Genomic DNA, 27,031 nt, shown 5'->3' on the forward strand with positions numbered 1-27,031 from the left:
CAAAGAGTTGGAATCTAATCTAGACTTCCCTCCCTCATTATACTGAATTTCATTAGTCAGTGGGTGTAGGTGGTTTTTGGGTGATCAGTACTGAGCTTGGGATTCTCTCCCCAGCGTAGGCTAAATTGGACATCGGGGAGAGTACAGAGGATAGGCATGTGTCATACACAGGAACTGATAAGGGAGGTCAGGAGTTTAAAACAATAATAAGGGCCTCCTTGGTGGCGCAGCGGTTGAGCGCTGGATTGCGAAGCTGCCCGCAGCCTCTGCGGCGCCAGTTCAATCCCCGGCTTCTCCCCGGCCACTGGAGGAGGGTCCCGCATGGCACGCAGACCTCTCCTGCCGCCCGCTGCTCCCCTCAGCAGTGTACCTCTTCAAGTCTGCCTGTTCTGTTCCCTGCTCTGGCTCTGGTGAATTCTCTCACCCTCCCGCGCTTCTGACTGTACCCAGTGCTTTTATAAATAAATAAATAAATAAATAAACAAATGAATAAATAAATAAATCTTTAAAAAAAAAAAAACAATAATAAAAGCTGGGGTAAAAGTTGTGCCTAATGGGGCCTCCCTGGTGGTGCAGCAGGTTGAGTGCGGTGCTGCAAAGCTGTCCGCAGACTCTGTAGCACGGGTTTGATTCCTGGCTGGCCAGGGAGCAACCCACATGGTGCGGCAGACCTCTCCTGTCTCACACGATACTCCCCTCAGCAGTGTATTTCAGTCACTCTGCCTATTCTGTTCCCTGCTCTGTCTCTGGTGAATCCTCCCACACTCCCTCACATCTGGCCTGTACCCCGGGTCTTGTATAAATAAATAAAAAAAGTCATGCATAATGAAGGGAGGGGGATTCTGGAGGGAAGTATTTTGTTTTGTGAGCACAGGGTTAATAGGAGTTATGCAAGTTTCCCCACTGGCCCCAGTCATAAGTCATAGGTCACCTGTACACTCACTTCTTGCCTAGAAATAAAACCTGGATGAGATAAGCATCATGTATATGATATACTTTGATGTTTTCCCAAAGGTATGCTTTTTGCAGACATTCCTGCTCCAGATGGTGAAGTAAGATCCAGAAGAATCCAGCACTGGGAACAAAGACATTCTTGAATCTCTCTTCCCACCCTCAACAATGTTCCATAACTTGGCCTCACCCTCCCCTCTGCAAACCAGTTCCTTTGCACACACGAGTTTCCCGGTCTCCTCTTGTCTCAAGGAAATGAATACTTGTCCTTTGCACACCCCATATTGTCAGTGTCTTCCATTCTGCCCAGACACCCAACAAGACACCAGCTCCATTGAGTTGTTACAGTTTCACCCCAATAGCATCACTTTATTTATTTATTTATTATTTTTAATAGCATCCTTTAGTTCTCACCCCATCACCCAGGAAACATGAACTTCCACCTTAAGAAATTCTAAGTGAGCTTGTGGGGAGTCTGGTAGGTTCTGTTGCTCTGAAATAGAATGGGGTTGTGGAGGACTGCTTGTGGAGAATTAAGCAGCGGGTGAGACAGGAGAGGTCTGCTGCACCATGTGGGTTGCTCCCTGGCCAGCCAGGAATCAAACCCATGCTACAGAGTCTGCGGACAGCTTTGCAGCACCGCACTCAACCCGCTGCACCACCAGAGAGGCCCCATTATGCACAACTTTTAACCCAATTTTTATTATTGTTTTAAACTCCTGACCTCCCTTATCAATTCCTGTGTATGACACATGCCTATCCTCCGTACTCTCCCCGATGTCCAATTTAGCCTACACTGGGGAGAGAACCCCAAGCTCCGTACTGATCATCCAAAAACCACCTACACCCACTGACTAATGAAATTCAGTATAATGAGGGAGGGAAGTCTAGATTAGATTCCAACTGTTTGCTTCTTAACTCACAAGAGGACTGCTTGTGGAGAATCTCTCTGTCCCTTTTCATGGACAACAATCTAGATTATTATGTGCTGAAGGAATTAGTGCATCTTTGATCCTAAACAAATGGGAGGCGAATTCTTGAGGTTTTCGCCACACTGTGCAATGAGGGATTTGGCCTGGTGGCTGCAGGGTGGAGCGACTTTGAGTGTTTTAGCAACGTTTTAAGGAGCGCGTGCCAATTTCAGGAGTCTTGACATTTTTCCCATGTGCTGGTGTTTCCAGTGATCCCAGATGCTACACTCACATTTGTATGGCCTTGAGCCAAATACTAGCCTTTCTGTAACTCATCTTCTCTATCTAGTAAAATGAGGGGTAGGGGTTTCAGATTAAAGGATTCTTACTTTCCCTTCAATCTGTGATTAAACTTACAACTTTAAATACTTAGTGAGTCATTAGTATTTTATTTTATTTTAAAGATTTATTTTTATTCTATTTATTTTTTTTATTTTTTTATTTTTTTTAAATAGAGGCATGTTTTATTTGTTTGTTTGTTTGTTTGTTTGTTTTGTTTATACAAGCACTGGGTACAGTCAGAAGCGCGGGAGGGTGAGAGAATTCACCAGAGCCAGAGCGGGGAGCAGAGCAGGCAGAAGGACCGAAGTACACCTCTGAGGGGAGCAGCGGGCGGCAGGAGAGGTCTGCGCGCCATGTGGGACCCGCCTCCGGTGGCCGGGGAGCAGCCGGGGATCGAACCCGCGCCACAGAGGCCGCGGGCAGCTTCGCAACCCAGCGCTCAACCGCTGCGCCACCGGGGAGGCCCAAAGATTTATTTTTATTAATGCATACAAGAACTGGGATGTAGGCCAGAGGTGCAGGGGGTGAGAAGATTCACCAGAGACAGATCAGGGAGCAGAACAGGCAGATCTACTGAAATACACTGCTGAGGGGAGCAGCGGGCGGGCGAGACAGGGGAGGTCTGCTGTGCCATGTGGGTTAGCGCCCTGGCCGGGATCAAACTTATGCTGCAGTGGCTGCCAATAGTTTCAGAGTGTTGAGACTTAACCCCTTGTGCCACCAGGGAGGCCCTGAGTCACTACTATTTTAAATAAACATTATTTGGTACTTATTAACGAGGGTTAGGACAAAACATTCGCTTTCTTAACATAATTTACACACACGCTTTTTTTTTTGTAAAATGAAATAAAAAACACTACCTACAAGAATATGTATCTTGGGAATCTGTATCCTTGGTTCTGTTTACTGTTGGGAAAGAACTGATAAGCTTTTCCGTAGTATGAAATACAACTCTGCTATAAAAATATGTATTTATATAATATGTGTGTGTGTAAAATAATTAAAATAATTTACAGAATTATTTCACCTAACCTAAATTTGTCTCATGTAAGCCCACTTCAAGCTGGACCTATGTTCTTTTAACATTTCTCTCTGTTTTTGAGTCTTTCCTTGCTCTCTGGCACAAAAAGACGTCTCGGGCCTAACTTAAATATTTACTGCTGCAGATCTGATTCCTATTATTTGGGAAAGAGATAGAGATGAGTAAGATTAAATTCGGGGAAAGGCTAGTAAAGAAGGAGGTCAGAAAGGAAATTTAGAATGATGAAATATTTTGGGGGGATGATTCTTAGACAAAATTGTGGGGTAGGTCTCTCAAGCTCTCCAAACCTGATTTTCCTCTCCAGGAAAACGAAAATAATTTTGCTTATTGATCAAGCAGGTTAGAATTAATGAACCCAGACCAACAATTGGCATCTAGTCAGTATTAGCTGGTCATTATCATCAGTAACATTCCCTCCAACCAAGTTAATTTCTGAGAAACTTGTGACTTGCAATTCCTGCTCCCAAGGCAATCTATGATTTAAATTTGCCTAATTATGGTCAGACTTCGTTTAAATGTTGCTCTAATATGTTCTGATGACAGCTAGATAGGATGAAAAGGGACAGACACTAAAATACTGGTGAAACAAGTTTTCAAGGGAATAAGCATATGCATATTTAGGAAGGAAGCAAAGCAGAAACACACCACACACACTCCCCTCCCCCCAGACACCACACACCACACACCTGTTTTGAATTAAGATCTTAAAGGAGAGGTGGTCTAGCAAAATGTAGACTGGACTTAAATCCAAGCTCAACCACCTACTTACATTTCTTATTTTAAAAGTGAAGAAAGGCGTTTTCCAGCGCAGATGTGAATGTGAAATTTGGGTCTTGACAGCAGAGGAGCCATCGAGGACGTAGGGTTTGTTCCTTAGCGGGCACTTCCACCTGGTGGTGCTGTATTTCCATTGCAAGCCAAAGAGCAGAGGCGGAAAAGGCAGTGTGGGCTCTACCTGTACATTTAGCCTCCTTAAATAAAGCATTAACCAATTTTGAATAAAAGCACTTCCAGACTTCACCTATGGATGCTTACAACAGCAATAATATCCTGCTATGAAAAAGGAATTAGATACTGCACAGAGGTCTTTTGCAAGGCATTCGTTCATTTATTCATTTATTCATTTATTGAACACATATCTATGAGCGAGCACCGACCCTGTGAACCCATTGCACTGGGCGCTTGGGCTCTCAAGGGGACGAACAGAAGCCTTCTAATTTGCACTTTCTTTCTCTAGACCCTCTAGGTAATTTGTAAAGCTCTACAGATTACAAAATCCCTCCACCGTTAACAGGACACACTTGGAGGTGCACAATAAGATGGACAATTTAATGAGCAACTCGGTTGCAAGCCCACCTCAAAGACCACCCTTACAAAACTGAGATAAGCCACCACCTAGAAAAGATCATCGGCGTGGCCAGCAGGGAAAAACAAGGATAAACAGAAACCTTCCCCACTCCACCCCATTTTTCCCTTTCTATAGTTATTCTTTATTGGATACCCCGGCAGCGCCCGGGCGGCGGGGCTCGAACCCTTGGAGAGGGGAGGTTGCTGGCGCACGTTAGCCTCACCTCCAGCAAGGTGCCTCGGCGCCCCCTAGTGGCGGCCCGCAGGCGGCGCGCCGGGTCTGGAACGGAACTAATAGTGCACCGGAACCGGGATACACGCTCAGAGTTTCCGGGGAGGAGGAAGAGACGGACCTGCGCGCCGCGGTTCCTATGGCCGCCAAGGGGGCGCGGGCCATGGGGGTACGGGCGCTGCGGCTCTGGCGGGCCGCCCCCGCCGGCCGGGCGGGCTGGAGTGAGTGGCAGCGGCCGTGGGGACGGGGAGCGAGATGCTCAGATGGGTCCCAAGAAGGGTCCCGGGGCGCCTCGCGGGGCTGGCGGCGGAGGCCGGGCTTTCAGTCCCTGCTGCGGCCCCTTCTCGATCTGGGGGCGCGGGGGGGTGGGGAGACCTGGGGCGGGGCTGCAGGGAGAGCTCGGGGCACCTCGGGTAAGGAATCCACGGCCCTGTGCAAACGTGGGTTTTTTTGTTTTTTTTGTTTTTCCCCCTTGAGGGATAGTCGAACTTGTTCTGCCAAATCCCCTGGTTTGAGGTTTGGAAAATATGCCCAACATTTCTCGCCCTGGATATTGTTCAGAGTTTGGGCGCGGGACCTCCAGTGTCCCGGAGCTTTCTTGTCCTCTCCAAGGCGTATTGCAAAGAGACAGCTTTGCTCACCTTCCCTGTGACTGGTTTACTTTTTTTTTTTTTTTTAAGATTTATTTTATTTTTATGCATACAAGAGCTGGGGTGCAGGCCAGAGGGGCGGGAGAGGGGAGATCTGTGTGTGTGTGTGTGTGTGTGTGTGTGTGTGAGAGAGAGAGAGAGAGAGAGAGAGAGAGAGAGAGAAAGAGAGAGGATTCACCAGAGACAGAGTGGGGAACACAACAGGCAGATTAACCAAAGTACACTGCTGAAGGGAGCAGCTGGCAGTCAGGAGAGGTCTGCCAGGCCATGTGGGTAGCTCCATGTGGGTAGCTCCATGTGGGTAGCTCCATGGCCAGGGATCAAACTCGTGCTGCAGTGCCTGCTGATAGCTTCATAGGTTGCATCTTAACCCCTTGCTGCACCAGGGAGGCCACTTCCTGGTGACTCTTGGTCCCTTACTGTAAAGCACGCAGTGGAATATGAGCGGAAATTGGTGGGAAATGGAGATCTGATGGTGGAAGAGCAAAGTTGAAATAAGAGCGCAGATCTGGGCTACCTGCGTTTTCGTCCTTTGGCATTTTGATTAAAATTAGAAAGCGTTAGTTTGACTCCTGAGAGCATTATCACCGTCCTCCCCTGTTCTTATATGTGGATGGTGGTGTTTGGGGATTGGGACAGGGTGGGGTATTGGCTGTATGTTAGCGGTATTTTTCAATCTTCATATTTATTGTAATTTCCACACAGGACTTATAGCCACATCTCCAGCTTCTTGGCTGTCGCTGTCACCGACTGAAGTGATAGAATTGCAGAATGAGCTCTATAATAAGGAGAAAAGCAGGCAATTATCGTTAACTCCCCGAACTGAGAAGATTGAAGTTAAACTTGCTGGGAAAACGGACCCTGGCACCATCTTTGTGATGAATAAAAACATTTCAACTCCTTATAGTTGTGCGATGCGTAAGTAACAAGTCACAACACAGTTTTGACACTTAAGTAAATCGTGCTGAAGACTGGTGCAGTAGGGATAAGCTGCTGTAATTACTCCCTGAAGTTTCCAGAAGTCCTTTATCCAGCATCTTATAGTCTGTTCACCTTGGCTTTCGCTCTTTTTTTTTAAAAAAGATTGATTTATTTATGCATTCAAGAACTGGGGTACAGGGCAGAGATTTGGGGGTTGAGAGGATTCACCAGAGACAGAGTGGGGAACAGAACAGGCAGATCTACTGAAATACACTGCTGAGGGGGGCAGCTGGGAGACGGGAGAGGTCTGCTGTGCCATGTGGGCTGCTCCCTGGAACTCTTGGTGCAGTGGCTGCGGTAGCTTCACAGGTTGCCTCTTAACCCCTTGCGCCACCAGGGAGGCCCGGCTTTAGCTCTTAAATGTACTTGTGGTCTTGCAAGGTTGGCACTGGAATGCCAGGTTGTCCTGGGGCTTAACTTGATTGTGGCTACAGTTGACACTGCAATTGTTTCTGGCAGATAGAGGCGGAACTCAAAGTATTGTTACTAGTTAGAGTACTTGCCTTTGTGGGCAGTACTCCCGTGTAACCGGAGGTCTCCTGGAAGGATTTTTGGCTAAGGGGACTGCCCTGGCCTCTGATGACCAGCTTCTTTGGCCACCATTTCCTTTCTTACTCTTTGCAACCTAACTTAAATTATATATCTGTTTACCACTTACTTCGTGTGTGGGTTTTTTGCTAACATCCACATGTAAACGTGGTAAATGTGTGATTGGAAATGTGCAGTGAGGTGAATGTGATTGGGGTGAAAATATTTGTTTTGTTCATGTCTTAACAGAGATACCTGTGCCCCATGTATGATTTGTTGTGGAAATGCAGGGAACGGGGGCTTTATATTTTATTTGTGATCAGTGCTTTTATAGTAGTTTTGATGGAACTAATAATATTTAAATTTAGAAAGCCCAATGTATGGATATAGACAGACACAGTCACATATTTATATGACTAGCTCCATTGCTCAGACTTTTGGAAACTCAGAAAAGATTCCATTTACATAATTAACAAATTTAATTAGCAGGTTACATGGGCCTATAGAATATATACTCTCAATGTTTTATCACTTGAATCAGTACTTACGGTAATTGTTTGGCTAGTAATTATTGATCCTCTGCTATATGGTAGATGTAGGATTACAGGAGATAAGACAAAACTCAGGCCTTTCAGAGACATGTAGAGGTGACACTTCTGGACTACTCACAACATGACTCTGGCCCTGACACTTGCTCGTTATTCATTAAAGTTTATAGAGGTCCTACTATATTTAGTTCTGTTTTAAGGCCTTGGATATACTGATGAATGAACAGAAATAGACTTGATCCCTGCCTCATGGAAATGATGTAGTGCTAATAATTTAGGTGCTGTAGTTTAACCATTTTTGTGAATAGCTGTGCATTCAAAAAACCTTCTAAGCAGGTATGGAGTTACAGCCCAGGGTCATAGAACAAACCAGAGCTGATTGGCTTATATGTGAATTAACACTAATAATTACAAACTGGTAACAGTAGAATTTAACTTGAAGAGTCCACAGCAGGGAAAGTAAGATGGTTTGAGAATGTAACCCCAAGCTCATGTAAAACAGACTTAATGTGGATGAGTATTTGTATGTTTGTCATTTTTTCTGAATTGTGTATGCATACATCTAAATATATTGGTGATGCTGCTCTCTGAATATTAAAGTGTAGCCCTTAGATAATTGTTATTTGACAATTGGCAAATTAATTTGCAGCTGTACAGCCTTAATGATTTTTGTAAATGGTTAATAATAAACAATTCATTGGATGTTTTGGGGATTTTTTTAATTGGTGACAGATATACTGTGTAATATTTCCTTCTCCCCAGAAAGGCAGCTTGCAGAATGTTGCCTTTTTATTGTTTTATTTATTTTTTTCTTTTAAAGATTTATTTATTTATTTATACAAGCAGTGGGTACAGTCAGAAGCGCAGGAGGGTGAGAGAATTCACCAGAGCCAAAGCGGAGAGCAGAACAGGCAGACCGATGAAGTACACTGCTGAGGGGAGCAGCGGGCGGCAGAAGAGGTCTGCGCGCCATGTGGGACCCTCCTCTGGTGGCCGGGGAGCAGCCGGGAATCGAACCGGCGCTGTAGAGACCGCGGGCAGCTTCGCAGCCCAGCACTCAACCGCTGCGCCACCGGGGAGGCCCCTTTATTGTTTTATTTCTAACTGTAGTACTTACACATGTAACTTTTCACTGTGGGTTTGGTTAAATTTTGACCAGCAATCTATTGTAAATTCCTAGATTTAAGTGAGTGGTACTGTAAGAAGTCCATGCTGGCCCTGGTGGACGGGCAGCCCTGGGACATGTACAAGCCTCTGACCGAGTCCTGTGAAATTCAGTTTCTTACTTTCAAAGATCGTGACCCAGGAGAAGTAAATAAGGTATTTCAATCTCTACATTCATCTTTTTCTTCTTTTTGTTAAGTCTGTTTTCGAGGGTATATGAAATGCACAAATATGGCCATGGCCAGGGGTTGTGGTGTGCTAGTCCACGTTTTGCTTGTTGGATTAGGCATCTTCAGAGTTTAGTAAATACCAGTGGCTTCTGTTTCTCTGTGTTTTGGTTTGAGACGACATGACTTTCATATTCATAGCTTTGGTCAACTTGCATTTACTGATCACTTTACACTGCAGTTAATTTCATTCCTGCTGCTGCTTGAAGCCAGCCTTTGATCATCTTCTCTGGATTATTTCAATAACTTAATTAGCTCTGCCCTCCCCACCCCCTTTTATAAAGTTGTCCAGAATAGTCATATAAGAGTTGTGACATGACCCTTATCCCTAAAGGACTCGCCTGCCTGTAACTTCTCGGGCCCTGCATTACCTGACCTGTGAGGTCTTTCAGATTTTGCTTCCTGCCAGCACTTGCTCTTTGCTCTTTGCCCGCAGGGGTGTGTGCTGTTACTTTCCTGGCTTTTGTTGACTACCTTTTCCTTCAACTATCAGCATTTTCTTTCCCATCCCAATTAAAATTCTTTGTTATAGTTGAATTAAAATGTTCTCTGCTCTTTAGAACTTTCTTCCTGTCAGAATTAATTCCTCTTTTCTGTAGGCCCTCACAGAATGTGGCAGTGTCTCTAGATACAATCTTCTCATTTTGCTTTGTAATTGTTGAATGTTTCGATTCTTGAATCTGTAAAGACAGAGGCCATGTTCCTTATTGAACTTAGTCCTTGATTAACATATTGTAGGTGGTTAATAAATATTTGCAGAATTGAAATACTTGGAAAAATGATAGACTTGCTAATAGTAATATCTAACATTGTATATTATGTATTAAGTACTGCCTTAGGTAATTTACAGGTATTAAGCCATTTAATCCTCATAATAACATACCAAGTGGTTGCTATTATCCCCATTTTCCAGATAAATAAATTGAGGCAAGAAGAGGTTCAGCATCTTGACCAAGTGGTTTGGGAAGTGGTGGAGCCTGGATTTGCTCTTAGGCATCCTGACTCTTGACTTCAGTAGACATTGACTGCATTTAACTAGGATAGGTGAAGTGCATTTTTCTGTTTGCCTTCAAGACCTGGGTTTGTGCTGACTTTTAGTGTATGTTGTGTAGTTGTGTAGAATACATTCTGCCACATACACCCAAAGGAGCGCGCCCTTGCCATCCTCAGATGTGGAGAGGAACTTGTAACAGTCAGTGTCCATTGCAGTGCCAGTCAGGGGCATGAGATGGGCCATAGGATCTTTATGAGTCTGATAAGGTCATTGTGTGGGTTCCCATATCAGGCTCATTCATGAATCTAAAAGTGCTGGTAAAAGCAAAGCCAGGTTAATAGTGAGGTGCTATGAATTATTAGAAATAACTTTTTGCTATGAGTAACCTGAGTGATAAGTTATGTAATGTTCAGTACGCCATAGGAATCATAGGAATATTATAACTAATTCTTAAAGGTTGACCTTTCCTTCCAAATTTATGTAAACATATATACCATATTAACATAGTATTAACATACATATTTTGTTATATAATACATTGATATGCATATTAGCATATTGTTAACATAGATTATGTTATAAAATGTATGCGTGTACACAGTATATTAACATTATTTTAGTACAAGTTTGTGGACAATTAACTTTATCCTAGGTTCAAAATAAAATTATTACCAGATAGTAAAACTGTCTATTGTTTGATAAACATTACGGTATCTGATAGCTTTAACAGAAGCTGCTGGCAACAGGAAGCTGGTGTTACATTCCTCTGTGGTTTTATTTGGTGACAGTAGGTCATGGCCTGATGGGTACCATGCTGAGGATGGACAGAGACTGAGAAATAGGTCCTAAGTCAGAAGTCAACCTAAGTATTAATACTGAGTGGGTATTATATAGTGCTAGCGTGTATTATGTTTTCGTGTCTCTCATTTCTCCAGGCTTATTGGCGCTCTTGTGCCATGATAATGGGCTGTGTCGTGGAGCGGGCCTTCAAGGATAACTATGTGGTCAGTTTGGTCAGAGCTCCAGAAGTCCCTGGTAACGTACACACGTAAATACAGACATACGTGGCGACCGCTGAATATTTGGATACCTATTTGATGTTGTATAGAGTTTTTACTTTTATGGAATAAAAATTACCATCATACATGCATTCCATTTATTATGGGTACTAAAATCTATTCTGCTTATTATTGGAGGGCAATAATTAACTGAATTAGAGGAGAATTTTCTCTTGGATGTGAATTTCATGGAATTATGCTGTCTCTCTGTTTATTTCTTACCACTTTAAGCATTACGTCCAAATTGAGTGGTGGATGCGGGAATGAGATTATAAATGCGCTTTTGAGAAAGCTGTGCCCATGTGGTGCTTTTCACCATAAATGACTGTGACTCTGGAGGGGGACACCACTGGGGAGATGGAAAAGTTCACACTCATTGTAATTTCTTAAAACTAGGATTTTTGCAAGAGTACATTTGTATTTTCGTGAAAGGTAGAAGTATATACACCAATAATTGAAAAAATGCAATGATTCTAAGAATAGAACAAAAATGAGGACATGTATAAGCTATTTTAAAGTAACTTAAAAGCTATTTTAAAGTAATTTCAACATTGCATGTTCATTTATCACTCACCAACTTATGAAATACCTTGTTGTTTTGGAATTTTTATAGCTAGTATTATATGGAATTTTTAATGATTAAAGGTTTTGGGTGAGGGGAGAGATTTAGTGGCGCTACGGCAAGCAGCTGGGACAATGGTGGCAATTTTATAATTTGTAGAGTGGGGAGGGATTGCTGACCCTTCGTCTCCTGGTCTACATATTCAGTTGTTGCAAATCAGTCCCTTTTCTCCCTAGCCGATTCAACTTAGCTTTTTATTTTGGTTGAATTTACAGTGATTGCCGGAGCCTTCTGCTATGACGTAGTTTTGGATAAGAAACTTGATGAGTGGATGCCAACCAAAGTAAGTGTACTCTTTGGAAAATTAATTTTAGAATGTGTGCTTTTCTTTGTTTGAATGATTCCTCGGGTAGTATTGTTGAGTGATGCTGCATGTTGAGGATATTTAAAAAGAATTTATTTATCTTTGTTGTTGCTTTTCCAGTATATTTTAAGACAGGGGCATATGAATGAGAGTATTCACAACAGCATGGGCAGTTGTATGGAAGCTTTATGTTCTTGACCTTTTCTTGAAGGGCTTTCTCCCTTGTACAGATCTTTCTGTTTCTTAGGATAGTGGTTTTCAAGATGTCCAGAAAAGAGGAGGCAGATAGTGTGCCAATGTGTCAATTTATTATCGCTGGAAACAAATGTGTCTTACAGTAGAGGGCATTTTATGATTATACTTGATAGTAGTTTTTCCTTAGTGTTGCATCTTAAAGCAGGAATTTTGAAGTCAGAACAGATTGAGGTTTAAATTCTGGATTTGGAAGTTCTTATATATCCTACCCATATGAATATCCAGAGAGGAAAGAGCAAAGTAGGAAGGGTAGAAAGAGAGAAAGGGAAAGAAGGAAGAGCGGTAGAGAGAAAGATCGGGAGGAGGCCGGCGATGATATTGGAACTGCTTCTGCATCATCTCTGGGCTTGTGTCAATATCACTTCTTCCTTTTCATGTATGTCCCCAAATTTAAGAAGAGATTCTTACTTTAATGGAGAAGTTAAGTAACAACTAATGAGATCAAGATTCAACTTTGATTATCTATGAAACTTGTCTTCTTTTTCTTTTTTTTTAAATTTTGTTTATGCACACAAGAACTTGGGTGCAGGCCAGAGGTGTGGGGTGTGAGAGGATTCACCAGAGACAGAGTGGGGAGCAAAACCGGCGGATTTACTGAAATACACTGCTGAGGGGAGCAGCGGGTGAGACAGGAGAGGTCTGCTGCGCCATGTGGGTCAGTTTCCTGGCCAGGGATCAAACTCAGGCCTCCCTGGTGGCCTAAGGGTTAAGTCTCAATACTATCACCACGATGGCCTAAGTTCTATCCCTGGTCCAGGAGCTAACCCACATGGCACAGCAGACCTCTCCTGTCTCTCCCACTGTTTTCTTCAAAAGTGTATTTCAGTAGATCTATCTGTTCTACTCCCTATTCTATCTCTGGTGAATTCTCTTACCCCCCTGCACCTCTGGCTTATACCAGAGTTCTATCGGAAAATAAAATTAAAATTAAAAAAAGAGACTATTTGATCTTAAGTAGTATAAGTCCTTTCTGTTTCTAAGTAGTTAAGTACTTCCCAGAAGTAGTGACTTAAAATAGGAAAACTCAATTTTTTATAAAATTTTTAAATAAATTTTTGTTAAAATTTTAAAATTTATTTTCATTAAATAATTTTGTTAGTGTATATTAAAACCTTTAAATTAAAATTTATTGAGATAATTTTTATTACATTTTTATTAAAAATGTTTAATAAATAATTTTACTTAAAATCTCAAAAGCACTTTAATAATTTTTACTTAAAATCTCAAAAGGATTTGTTAGTGTATGTTATTAATTAATCATTATAATTATGTAAAATTGACATTTTCATTAAACAGAAATTTTCAGTGTTAGATAGATGTTATATTTTGAACAGGGCCAATATCCTCGTCCAGCTTTCTGAATCATGTAAACAATAATTTATTTCTCCATGCTTTTACAAATTCAGTTTTACTTAGTGTAAAATTTTTTTTTGTATTTTATTATTTATTAGCATTTCTTAATTGTTGCATCATAGTTTTGAAAACATTTACAAGTTCTATAATTTGAATGTAATGTTTATTGAAACTTCTTGTAAGATTGTCTTTAATTATTATTAATACAGGCTGATATCTTAATAGGTAGTCAACTGTTGTGAATTAATAACTTTTTCTCCTAACAAACTTGACTTTGCTTTTTATTTTAGTTGGATTTATAATGTTAGGCATACAGTTTTATCTTATCTGGCTTATGGAAAAATGCTTTTAAATAAATTGTTCTAAAAGGTTATTATTTTCATTTTTAGGAGAACCTACGTTCCTTCACAAAAGATGCTCGTGCTTTCATTTATAAAGATCTTCCATTTGAAACTCTGGATGTTGATGCAAAAGTGGCATTAGATATATTTCAACATAACAAGTAAGAGTTGACTTCCTTTTATTTATTTATTTATTTATTTATTAAGATTTATTTTTATTTATTTATACAAGCACTGGGTACATTCAGAAGCGCGGGAGGGTGAGAGAATTCACCAGAGCCAGAGGGGGGAGCAGAGCAGGCAGAAGGACCAAAGTACACTGCTGAGGGGAGCAGCGGGCGGCAGAAGAGGTCTGCGCACCATGTGGGACCCTCCTCCAGTGGCCGGGGAGCAGCCGGGGATCGAACTGGTGCTGCAGAGGCTGCGGGCAGCTTCATAACCAAGCGCTCAACCGCTGCGCCACCGGGGAGGCCCAAGAGTTGACTTCCTTTAAAGCAGGATTTTTTTTTTTTTTTTTACGATTTATTCATTTATTTGTTTGTTTATTTATACAAGCACTGGGTACAGTCAGAAGCGCGGGAGGGTGAGAGAATTCACCAGAGCCAGAGCGGGGAGCAGAGCAGGCAGAAGGACCGAAGTACACTGCTGAGGGGAGCAGCGGGTGGCAGGAGAGGTCTGCGCGTCATGTGGGACCCGCCTCCAGTGGCTGGGGAGCAGCTGGGGATTGAACTGGCGCTACAGAGACTTCGCAACCCAGCGCTCAACCGCTGCACCACCGGGGAGGCCCAACCTTTAAAGCAGGATTTAACCTTACAAAGTTACATGTATTGAAGAAAATTCAGCTTTTAAGAATGTTTATAGGGGCCTCCCCGGTGGCGCAGCGGGTTGTGTGCAGCACTGTGAGGCTGTCCGCAGCCTCTGCAGTGCTGGTTTGATTCCGGGCCGGCCAGGGAGATACCCACATGGCGCTGTAGACCTCTCCTGTCCCACCCACTTGCTGCTCCCCTCAGCAGTGTCCTCTGTCTGTCTGGCTCTTCTCCTCCTTGCTCTGGCTCTGGTGAATTCTCTCACCCTCCCGCACTTCTGACTGTGCCCAGTGCTTGTATAAATAAATAAATATATCTTTAAAAAAAAATTTTTTTTTTTCCTGAAAAAAAAAAAAATTAAAAAAAAAGAATATTTATATTTGCTATATATTACACCATTTTATTTTCAGCTCCAACATTTCTTTTTCTGAATCAGCACACTCTGTAATCTCATTATTTCATCCAAGTAAAAGCCCCACTCACTCCTCATTAGTAAATGATAATTTTCTTACTTTGTTTTACTTCTCTGTTTCTTCTGCCAGTTCTCTTCATATCAACAGAGTGGTTTCCCTTTTTTCTTCCATTGTGAAGTGATAACATCAGTCAATAAATTGTATTATTTTGTATATTTGGCATCTTTCTTCTCCTATCCTTCTAGTATTTAATGGAAAGATTGGAGGGACTTAACACAGGCAGGCCTTGATCTTACCTGTGGGGATTCTCCATTGTAGGCCTTATTTCCACTTCTCACTCCTCCCCTCACCGTTGCATTCTTTATTGCTTGTTATTTCAGCTTTCTGGAGGCTCTTCTCTTTCTGTGCCCTGTCTTAGACCCTCCTTTTACCTAAGCAAGGCGCGCCTGAAATGTGTTCACTAGTTTGGCATCAAAGAGTCACATTTGCCATTGGCAAGGACAGTCTGGTGGAGTTGGGAGGCTCTGGCCCAGTGAAGGAGGTGAAGGAGATGCCTCCAAGGGCAAACTACATTTTTAAAAAACTGTTGTTAAGTGAGAGGGAGACGTCCTTAAACCCTTCTTTTTGGTATATTTAAGCATTGATTTTTCTGTTTTGTTTTTTAGATACAAAATAGATTTCATAGAAGAGAAGGCCTCTCAGAACCCCAAGAGAATAGTCAAATTACACAGGTAAATAAGAATAAAATTGTCTGCTCTGCTAAGTTATAGTAGCCATACATTTATGGCTACCTGAATGTAGTGTAGAACTGAACAAGATGTATTTGTACTTAATTTTGTTATTCTTATTACCTTGTTTTCTATTGCTTTCTTTATTTTTCTGATGTGGTGGTAATTGGAAGCTTTAAATTATCTTCAGGAGTGGTTATGGCTTCTGTTCCTCATTGTTATTTAATTGTTCTATTGTTTATTTTTATTTCTGCATTTTAAGAGTGGAAAAGCACTGTTCAAAAATATGCTTTCTGAGAGTTGATTTTGAAATTGGCCAAAATATTCATCATCATGAATTACACATGGTATTTCACATGTACACAGAATCTGAATCTCAACCCATTAGTTTTACCCTGTGACATATAAGTAAGTTAAATCAGAATGTACTGTCTAATGCAGGAGTGAGAGGTCAGACTGTATTGAGCAAAAAACACATGGGTGTTTAGTGGAACCTCTCATGGGCAGCGTTTACAGCGTGTGTATGTGAAACCATCATGCTGTGTGCCTTAAACATACACACTAATGTATGTCAATTATTTCTCAATAAATCAGGGTGGGATGGTAAGAATTAGCTTGGTAATTAGATGTAACAAAAGAAGATTTCATGACCTATATCTGTTTTCCCAACCTCATGTTTTTTTGACTCAGATTTAATGTTTTTCATCTAGGAATCTGCCCTGTGTTTCGTCATACAGTCTGTCCTGTATGCTGAATTCCAACCTCTGTTGTAATGAATTGTTGAAAGGTTGTGGGTCCACTTAATAGCATCTTAAAAACCTGTAGTTATATTAATGTTAATTAAGAACACGGTTCCCCTGACTGATTTTCAGAGTTTTAGCCTTTTTACTATGTCATCATGTCGGGGGCATTAGGGACTAGAGCTTGGTTAGGGATGTAGCGGCAAAGAGAATGAGATCATTTTCACCAACTACTGTAAGTGGTTTGAATTTGAGGTTTTATTTCTTTATTTTAAAAAATCCAATCAGATTTGGTGACTTCATTGATGTGAGTGAAGGCCCTCTTATTCCAAGAACAAGTGTTTGTTACCAGTATGAAGTATCAGCAGTTCACAATCTTCAAACCGCCCAGCCAAGTCTTGTACGAAGATTCCAGGGTCTCTCCTTGCCTGTTCACTTAAAAGTAAGTAAACCTTAAAGTTGCAGCTCATACAGTTTGGTTGTGGGTGATTCTAATTTTGCTTTTACACCAATTTGAAGGACATATTTTTTTTTTTTTTTTTTTTTATAGAGGCATGTTTTATTTATTATTTGTTTGTTTGTTTGTTTGTTTTTTGTTTATACATGCACTGGGTACAGTCAGAAGCGGGGGAGGGTGAGAGAATTCACCAGAGCCAGAGCGGGGAGCAGAGCAGGCAGAAGGACCGAAGTACACTGCTGAGGGGAGCAGCGGGCGGCAGGAGAGGTCTGCGCGCCATGTGGGACCCTCCTCCGGTGGCCGGGGAGCAGCTGGGGATTGAACCGGTGCCACGCAGGCCGCGGGCAGCTTCGCAACCCAGCGCTCAACCACTGCGCCACCGGGGAGGCCCTGAAGGACATATGTTTTAATTTTCTAATACTTCATAATCTTGGGTTTAAGATTAAACACTATTTTGCTAGGTTGTAAACAGATAATTCACAAAAGAAACATTAATAAATCAAGTTGAGATACTATTTTTAATTGTTCAAATTACTACATTGAGAAGTTTTAGAATGTGTATTAGTAAAACCTTCTAGAATGCCATTTGAGCTTACACTTTTTTTTTTAGGTATAAGTTTTTTTTGTTGTTTTAAAGATTTTATTTATTTGTACAAGAACTGGGGTACAGGGTCAGAGGCACGGGAGGGTGAGAGATTTCACCAGAGACAGAGCGGGGAGCAGAACAGGCAGATGGACTGAAGACACTGCTGAGGGGAGCAGCGGGCAAGGCCGGAGAGGTCTGCCATGTCATGTGGGTTTCTCCCTGGCCGGCAGGGAATCAGGAATCGAACCTGCACTGCAGATGCTGTGGACAGCTTCACAGTGTGGTGCTCAACTTGGCTGTGCTACCAGGGAGGCCCTGGGCTTACTTTTTTTTTTTTTTTTTAAAGATTTTTCTTTTTTAAAAAAGATTTATTTATTTATTTATACAAGCACTGGGTACAGGCAGAAGCGTGGGAGGGTGAGAGAATCCACCAGAGCCAGAGTGGGGAGCAGAGCAGGCAGAAGGACACTGCTGAGGGGAGCAGCGGGTGGCAGGAGAGGTCTGCGCACCATGTGGGACCCTCCTCTGGTGTCCGGGGAGCAGCCGGGGATTGAACCGGTGCCGCGGGCAGCTTCGCAACCCAGCGCTCAACCGCTGCGCCACCGGGGAGGCCTGGGCTTACATTTGACCTACACTTCTCCCTAAGTTTAATGATCTGTTCATGACCCACAGCCTCCCTCATTTTGGTAATTTTTTTTTCCAATTAAATTTTTGATTTTGAGATGATTATAGATTCATGTGCAGTTTTGAAAAATAAGAGATCCTGCCCTAAATACCTTTATCCAGTTTCCCTACTGTAACATTTTGTAAAACTGTGGTGCAATATCACAGCGGGAGTATGGACAAGACAGTGAAATACAAAATAATTACTTTACAAGGAGGTTTTATGCTTTGTTACATTGCCACATACACTCACACCCACTCCCTGCACCCTGTGCCCTCTCCTTACCCCTGGCAACTGCTAATCTTTCGGGATTGGGCTTTTTTTCATGCAGCATAATTCTGTGGAGCTCTGTCTAACTTGTTGCATATATCAATAGCTTGTACCTTTTTATTGCTCAGTAGTATTCTTTGTTCCTTGATGTGGATGGTCTACCACTTGTTTAACCACTCACATGTTAATGGATATTTGGGTTGTTCCTACTTTTTGGCTATTGTGGATACTGTACTGCTTTGAACATTTGTGTACAGATTTTTATAAATATATGTTTTCATTTCTCTATGATACATGTCCAGGTACATGTTTACATTTTTAAGAAACTATCAAATTAATTGTACCAATTTACATTCCCACCAGCAATGTGTGATAGTTTTTTCAAATCCTAAGCATCGATGTCACTATTTTGTATTTTAGCCATTCTGATAGGTTTGTAATGATTTCTCGTAGTTTTAATTTACATTTTCCTGTTGGTTGTTTATGTTGGACATCATTTTATGTGCTTATTTGTCATTGTATATCTTTTTTTTTTTTAAGAAATATCTGTTCATGTCCTTTTGCCAATATTCCAATTGTATTGTTTGCTTTTTACTGCTGAGTAAAATGCTTTATTAGATATGTAGTTTGCAAATACTTTCTGTAGTCTGTCTTTTTGTCTTTTATGTCAGGCTTTTTCACATCAGCGGTTTTTAATATTGATGAAGTTCAGGTTATCATTTTTTCCTTTTATGGATTATGCCTACCTCTCTTTCTTCATTGCATATCACCTTCCATCACACACTGTATTCCAGTAACACCTTAAGATTTCAGCACCAGTAGTTCATTCAGCCCAAGTCAAGCATGGTTTTCCTTTAAACGTATTATGTATTCTTTCTCCAGAAGGGTTTGCAAGTGATCTTGCAAGGAGTACTTTTACCAACTTAGTCAATATCGATTTATCCCTCAGGATCACCTTCACCTGACAATAAAATTTATGTCTCAATATATATTTTGCACAGCTTTTCCTTTTGCTTTCTGATAATCCTCTGCTACATAAAAGTGCTATGGATTAAGGAAATGCTTATTTAATTTTACTGTTGTCTTCATTTGTTTTTCCTTGGTCTTTAGCGTTATTTGCTAAATCTTCTAGGCCTGCCATTTCAGTGTGAAGCTGTGACAGTGCTTCATGAACCTCTCTTTGTGGTTGCTTATGATTTGAAGAACGACCTCAGGCATGTCGAAATTGAATGTTGAAAGAAAGACTCATGCTGCGGGAAAGCGGGCAGAGTGTTACTTCCATTAAAGTGAATGCTTTCTCTGCTGTCGATGGCTTAGGTGGACGAAAGAGCAATAATGGCTCATTCAGGACTTAGGTTGTTTTTTCCTTAAATGCCAAAGTCACCGTTCCATGCAGTACCTTCCCCACCAATTTGAAGCCCTTTTGTAACTACCTAAGTGAGCCTCACTATACTGTCCAACATTTTATTTGTTTTGTTCAGAGCCTATATACTCAGCCATGTTTATTTTAACTTCACTGCTTAATTTAATTCAGATTAAATCTTTTCCTTTCAAGGCACATTTTACGATATGGAATAAGCTATTGGAAAGATCTCGGAAAATGGTAAGTGTTTTTTAGAAGTGTTTTTGGCAGCTAATGATTACTTTTCTAAGAAGAGATTTATTTTTTTGAGATTAAATAACAGCAACAAACAAAAAATAGAAAGAAAGAAAGAAAGAAAAAAAGTAATTAGTTGTCTCAATAGCCTGAGTGTGTTCGGTTGTTGACTGGGTAGCATTTTGGCAAGAGAAAAGTTGTAATTTAGCAATTCTCTTGTTTTTATTAATGTGGAAATAGTACACTAGAATTTGAAGACAAATAAGGATATTACTATATAGTGGTAGTAGTTCTTAGTGGTTGTAATAGTGTTGATTAGGTTTTTCTTATGATAATGTTTTCTGTAAATTTATGTATTGGGGCTATAGTTGGTATATTAAATTAAGAATAGAAGCCTCGGCCTCCCTGGTGGCGCAGGGGATTGAGCACCGCACTAGGGAGCAATCCGCAGCCTCAGCAGCATGTGTTCGATCCCCGGCCAGCCAGGGAGAAACCCACATGGCGAGGCAGACCTCTCCTGTCTCGCCCACTGCTCCCCTGACAAGTGTATTTCAATAGACCTGCCTGTTCTGTTCCCCACTCTGTCTCTGGTAAATCCTTTCACCACCACCACCACCCCACCCCACCCCCGCCACATCTCTGGCCTGTGCCCCAGCTCTTGTATGCATAAATAGATGAATCTTTAAAAAAAAAAATAAATAATAGAAGCCTCAATATTCATGATATTCTTGAGCCATTAATTTCACTTTTTTGGAGTTTTTCCTACGAAAATGTGCAAAGATTTATTGGATTGAGAGCACATTTTTTTAAAAAGATTTTATTTATTTATGCATACAAGAACTGGGGTATAGGCCAGAGGTGTAGGGGGGTGAGCGGATTCACCAGAGACAGAATGGGGAGCAGAACGGGCAGATTGACTGAAATCCACTACTGAGGGGAGCAATGGGTGAGACAGGAGAGGTCTGCTGTGCCATGTGGGTAGCTCCCTGGCTGGGGATTGAACTCATGCTACAGTGACTGTGGATAACTTCATAGGTTGCATCTTAACCCCTTGCACCACCAGGGAGGTTCCCTGAAAGCACATTTTCAATGAATAAAAATAAATAAAATATATACATAAATATATGTATAATATAAAATAAAATATACATAATATTTAAAATATAAATATTTTATATCTATAAATACATGTTATATATATAAAATGTATATTATGTATACATAGAAAAGTATATATACTGTTTAATATAAATATTGAAAATAAGAAGAGGCAGACACTCAGATGCACATGTGGAGATAGTATGCAGAAGAAAAGGACCCAGATCATGTTGGGGGTTGGTTAAGATAGGTTTCCAGGAATTGGTCTTTCCTAAGCTGGTTTTAAGGGATGAATAAAAACAGGTCAGAGAAAGAATTTACTAGGGGATAGATTGGGGGTTATCTCAGGAAGCTTCTTGCCAAGAGGCGTGAAAGGATGGAGAGCCTGTGAAGGTGAGATGAGTGTGAATGTACAGTCGCATGTAGATGAATCCAGAGAAGTGTGTCAGAAATAGAATTCAGGGAGCTTGTCTTTCAAGTGGAATTTGCATTCCCCTTCTGAAGGTGATGAGCGTAACTAGAGAATTTGAACAAGCAAGTGACCTATTGGTCAGTCATTCCTGTTTGTAAGCTCACTCTGGGGACAATGTAGAGCCAGCTGTGACTTAAAACTGCAGTCATGGGGCCTCCCTGGTGGCACAGCAGGTTGAGTGCAGCGCTGTGAAGCTGTCTGCAGCCTCTGTAGCGCAGGTTCAATTCCCAGCTGGTGAGAATTCCCACATGGTGGGGCAGACCTCTCCTGTCTCGCCCGCTGCTCCCCTCAGCAGTGTATTTCGGTCCTTCTGCCTGTTCTGCTCCCAGCTCTGTCTTTGGTGTATTCTCTCTCCCTCCCACACCTCTGGCCTGTACTGCAGTGCTTGTATAAATAAATAAATCTTAAAAAAACACGCAAAAAAAAATGCAGTCACGTTCAGGCATGGCAGCGAGAATGGCTGGAAGAAGTACTTAGATAGAGCTGACTGTGGATTCCCTAATGCTGATCTTGGGTAGCTGGGGAGAGTCCTTCACTAAAGGGATAATGCAGGAGGTGGGGCAGGTTTTGGGGTGATGATGACTGTGGATTTATTTTTGTATGTTTGATGTCTCAGTGATATAGAATAGAATTATATTAGATATTTACAGCCATCTGTTTCTATTAATGTGTACTGTGCTTTGTGCAAAATAGAATCATGTCCCCAACAAAAAAATAGATTAATTTAATTCAGTGCTTCTATTTTTCTTATCCTAAAATCATTTTATGATGAAAAATAACATAACAATCTTGAAAAGACTTGCATGTGTTTCAGATTGCATTTTTAATGGAAATACTATACTTGATAATTTATAATGGGAACTTGGCCTTGTTTTCTTTCTTCTTAGCTCTTGATAATTACTATTGAAGGAGAAAGATGAGGGTCATTTAAGAGAACTCTGGGATGATTTTATTAATTAATTAATTAATTTATTTATTTATTTTTAAAGATTTATTTATTTATACAAGCACTGGGTACAGTCAGAAGCGCAGGAGGGAGAGAGAATTCACCAGAGCCAGAGCAGGGAACAGAACAGGCAGACTGATGAAGTACACTGCTGAGGGGAGCAGCGGGTGAGGCAGGAGAGGTCTGCGTGCCATATGGGACCTTCGCTGGCGGCCAGGGATTGAACCGGCGCTGCAGAGGCTTGAGGCAGCTTCGCAGCCCAGCACTCAACCACTGCGCCACTGGGGAGGCCCCTGGGATGATTTTAAATGGAGAGTGAAGTGGTAAAACTAAAAGTGTTTATCTGAAATATAAAGCTATTCATGTTTTTACAGGTATCTGAAGATCAGACTAAGCCAACAGAAGAAAATGCATCTACCTAGTCACCTAGTATCATCCTAATGTTTAAATATGTATAGTAAATAGAAATAAAAGTTTTCTATGTAATGTTCATGTGTGCTTATAAAAATTAACTGCATTTTCCTCCCTATGATTTATATGACGTTTACCTTTTTCTTACTCTAAAGGATAAAACAACTTAGGTTTACAATAAAAATTTTACACAGGACCATCACGACCTCTCCTGGTTCCTGGATGTTAATACTTTGGCACATTTTCTCCTTTCACTCCTTTATACATATGTGTAAACATGTACAGATACAAAGGCAATCTAAAAACAAAACGAGGCCTGTGCTAGTTATTTCTGTTTCTCACTATTGGAAACAGTAAACATCCTTGTGCAAGATGGCAGGTGTCATGTGGATGGTCAACTACGCATCTTCTCATTCGCTGAGCCTTCATTTGGTCCTGCCCTGGTGCTCACCTTTCACAGGGAGCCACTTATTGAATCCTTATAACAACCCGTTGAGAAGAAGGTGTTTCCACTTTGTAAGTGAGGAGACAGAGCACAGACTGGTAAGTAGCGAAGCTGGGATTGGGATCCACGTGACTTCACTCATGCTCTTGCATAGCACTGTACACTCTATGACAATCTGAGAGCTATAAATTTCTTGTACTGGAATTATTGATAAATGCTACCAGATCCCAGCTCTCAAAGAGTTTTGCCCAATGATAGTCCTAACAACAGTGCCTGAGAATGTGTGTTTCCCCATGCTTGAGCAAGTCTTGTATTATACGTCTTTTTTTTTTAGTTAAAAGCAGAGGTTTATTTACTTAGTCCATATAAAAATGCTTAATCAATTGGAAGGATTAAGGAGAATGTTAAAAGAAAAATGAAATTTCAGTCATTTTCTTTTTTTAAAAAAGATTTATTTATAGGGCCTCCCCGGTGGCGCAGCGGTTGAGCGCTGGGTTGCAAAGCTGCGCGCAGTCTCTGCGGTGCCGGTTCAATCCCCGGCTGCTCCCGGGCCACCAGAGGAGGGTCCCACATGGCGCGCAGACCTCTCCTGCCGCCCGCTGCTCCCCTCAGCAGTGTACTTCGGTCCTTCTGCCTGCTCTGCTCCCCGCTCTGGCTCTGGTGAATTCTCTCGCCCTCCCGTGCTTCTGACTGTACCCAGTGCATGTATAAACAAAAAAACAAACAAACGAATAAATAAATAAATAAATAAATGCCTCTATTTAAAAAAAAAAAAAAAAAAAAAAAAGATTTATTTATATAAGAACTGGGGTACAGGGTGAGGATTCACCAGAGACAGAGCGGGGAACAGAACAGGCAGACTGACGAAATACACTGCTGAGGGGAGCAGCGGGCGAGGCAGGAGAGGTCTGTGCACCATGTGGGACCCTCTCCAGGTGGCCAGGGATCGAACAAGCGCTGCAGAGGCTGTGGACAGCTTCACAGCGCGGCGCTCAACCGCCTGTGCCACCAGGGGAGGCCCAATCTCAGTCATTTTCTATAGCTGTCCTGCATACATGCTTTGTGTTCCTTAAGGTGACCATTTTTTATACAATTATTCAAACCAACACAATAACCAATGAAATTGATTATATTCTATAGCAATAATTTCATGTGTAATGTTTAAATTTGAGGTCTTGATATGTTCTTGAATTTTAAAAAAAATTTTTTAAAGATTTATTTATTTATGCATACAAGAGCTGGGGTACAGGCCAGAAGTGTGGGGGTTGAGAGGATTCACCAGAGACAGAGCTGGGAACAGAACAGGTAGACTGACCAAAGTGCACTGGTGAGGGGAGCAGCGGGTGAGTCAGGAGAGGTCTGCCATGCCATGTGGGTTGCTCCCTGGCCGGCCGGGGATCGAACTCATGCTATAGAGGCTGCGGACAGCCTCATAGGTTGTGTCCCAACCCTTTGTGCCACCAGGGAGGCCCTAAAATGTTCTTTTTTAAAGTTATATTTATTGAGTAATATGAGTTTACAACATATGGTATCTTTTTTTTTTTTTTTTTTTTATGAGGCATGCTTTTATTTATTTGTTTGTTTGTTTTGTTTATACATGCACTGGGTATAGTCAATAGCGCGGGAGGGTGAGAGAATTCACCAGAGCCAGAGCGGGGAGCAGAGCAGGCAGAAGGACCGAAGTACACTGCTGAGGGGAGCAGCGGGCGGCAGGAGAGGTCTGCGCGCCATGTGGGACCCTCGCCGGCGGCCGGGGATCGAACCAGCACTGTAGAGGCTGCTGGCAGCTTCGCAACCCAGTGCTCAACCGCTGCACCACCAGGAAGGCCCCAACATATGGTATCTTAAGGGTATATGTTTACACTTTTACAAATATGTTACTTCACCACACCCACCACCAAAATCCCTGTCATCCTCCATTGGACCCCCCTCTCCTCCCACCCCACCACACTCCACTTCTGGTAGTCTTAGTCCTAGTCCATTGTGTTCTTCCCCTCCTGTTTGACCCCTCCTATATCCTCTGCCCTCTCCCCTCCCCTCCTGGATGCCCCGGATCTATAGTCAGCTTTCACAGTTTGTTTGGTTTCTCTATATTCCACATATATGTGAAACCATCTGGTATTTATCTTTCTCCTTCTGACTTACTTCGCTTAGCATAATCCCTTCCAGTTCCATCCTTGTTGCTGCAAATGGCCTGAGTTTACATGTTTTGATTACTTGATTCCACTGTGCATATGCCATATCTTCTCGGTCCATTCATCTGTTGTGAGGCATTTGGATTGTTTATCTTGGTGGTTGTAAATAGTGCTGCAATAAACATACAGGTTTCCTTTCAAATTAGTGTTTTTGTGTTGTTTGGGTAGATTCCTAGGAGTAGAATTACTGGGTCATATGGCAGATCCATATGACCTTTTTCTCCATATCCTCACCAGCTCTTGCTGCTTTTGGGTTTTTTAAATTTTTTTGGATTTTTTTAACTTGTTTGTATTTAAATGTTCATAGTTATCCTCTGAATTTCTTCAGAGTCTGTTGTAATGTCTCTTCCTTCATTTTTGATCCTATTTATTTGAGTTTTCGCCCTCTTATCCTTAGTGAGCCTAGCTCGCGATCTATTTTATTTTTTGAAAGAATGGACTTTTACTTTTATTGATCTTTTGCACTGTCTTTTTGATTTCTATTTTATTGATGTCTTTTATTTCTATTTCTGCTCTGATTTTTATTATCTCCTTCCTTTTACTGACTTGGATTTTTTTTGTTGTTCTTTTTCAAGTTCCTTGAGAGCAGTTTCCATGTATTAGAGCTGAGTTCCTTGTTTTCTTCTGAGTATACCTATTTTAAAAAATAACAAAATCTGGTCCTCCCTACTGGCGCAAGGAGTTAAGTGTCAGCACTATGAAACTATCCACAGCCAATGCAGCACGAGTTCGATCCCTGGCCAGGGAGATGACCCACATGGCTCAGCAGACCTCTCCTGTCTCACCCGCTGCTCCCCTCAGCAGTGTATTTCAGTAGATCCACCTGTTCTGCTCCCCACTCTCTCTGGTGAATCCTCTCACCCCTGCACCTCCGGCCTGAACCCCAACTCTTGTATGCATAAATAAATAAATCTTTAAAAAATATATCAAAATCTTTTTTCCCATTGTAGTCTGAGCTCTGCTTTTTTTGGTGCATAGGTTTCATCTGAAGAACTTATTTCTTCTCTGGGTAGGATCTACTTTCCCCTAGAGTCCACATCCATCTGTTCCCTGATTAATGTTCTCATTGTGCTGGAGACCATGGTATGTTCCATCCTAAGGGAAAGTGTCAGAGAGTTGAGCTCTGGCACGTCTAAGGTGTCTTTATTTTACAAGTTAGATTTGATCAACTGTTTGGCTGGACAAAATACTTTTTTATTGACTTTGAAATAATTCAATTATGTTCTGGCCTCTGATGTTAATGTGAATTCTGATTCCAGTCTGGTCACTGAGCCTGGGACATGCGGGTCTGTTGTTTGCTTATGCTAGGAAGAGCAGATCCTATTGTTTGCACCCAAGAATATTGACAAATAA

At 41.6% G+C, this 27,031-nt stretch overlaps 1 protein-coding gene across 1 annotated transcript; it reads left to right on the forward strand.

Moving 5' to 3' along the window:
• The first annotated feature begins 4,988 nt into the window (after positions 1 to 4,988).
• Positions 4,989 to 23,262, forward strand: MRPL39 (mitochondrial ribosomal protein L39). The gene is made up of 10 exons (XM_037525074.2): positions 4,989 to 5,046; positions 6,181 to 6,393; positions 8,713 to 8,852; positions 10,853 to 10,952; positions 11,813 to 11,880; positions 13,899 to 14,011; positions 15,735 to 15,800; positions 16,826 to 16,979; positions 20,070 to 20,117; positions 23,002 to 23,262. Exons 1-10 carry the CDS (start codon positions 4,989 to 4,991, stop codon positions 23,047 to 23,049), a joined length of 1,008 nt encoding a protein of 335 aa, XP_037380971.1. The 3' UTR covers positions 23,050 to 23,262.
• The last annotated feature ends 3,769 nt before the right edge of the window (positions 23,263 to 27,031 follow it).

Source organism: Talpa occidentalis, unplaced genomic scaffold (genome assembly GCF_014898055.3).
Source record: "Talpa occidentalis isolate TD23 unplaced genomic scaffold, MPIMG_talOcc4v2.1 talOcc4.4, whole genome shotgun sequence".
Taxonomy (NCBI): domain Eukaryota; kingdom Metazoa; phylum Chordata; class Mammalia; order Eulipotyphla; family Talpidae; genus Talpa; species Talpa occidentalis.

Coding starts and splice junctions, on each gene's coding strand:
- MRPL39 (XM_037525074.2), top strand. CDS start 4,989: ATGGGGGTACGGGCGCTGCGGCTCTGGCGGGCCGCCCCCGCCGGCCGG. Junction 10,953..11,812: donor CAGAGCTCCAGAAGTCCCTG/GTAACGTACACA, acceptor TTGAATTTACAG/TGATTGCCGGAGCCTTCTGC. Junction 14,012..15,734: donor GATATATTTCAACATAACAA/GTAAGAGTTGAC, acceptor TTTGTTTTTTAG/ATACAAAATAGATTTCATAG.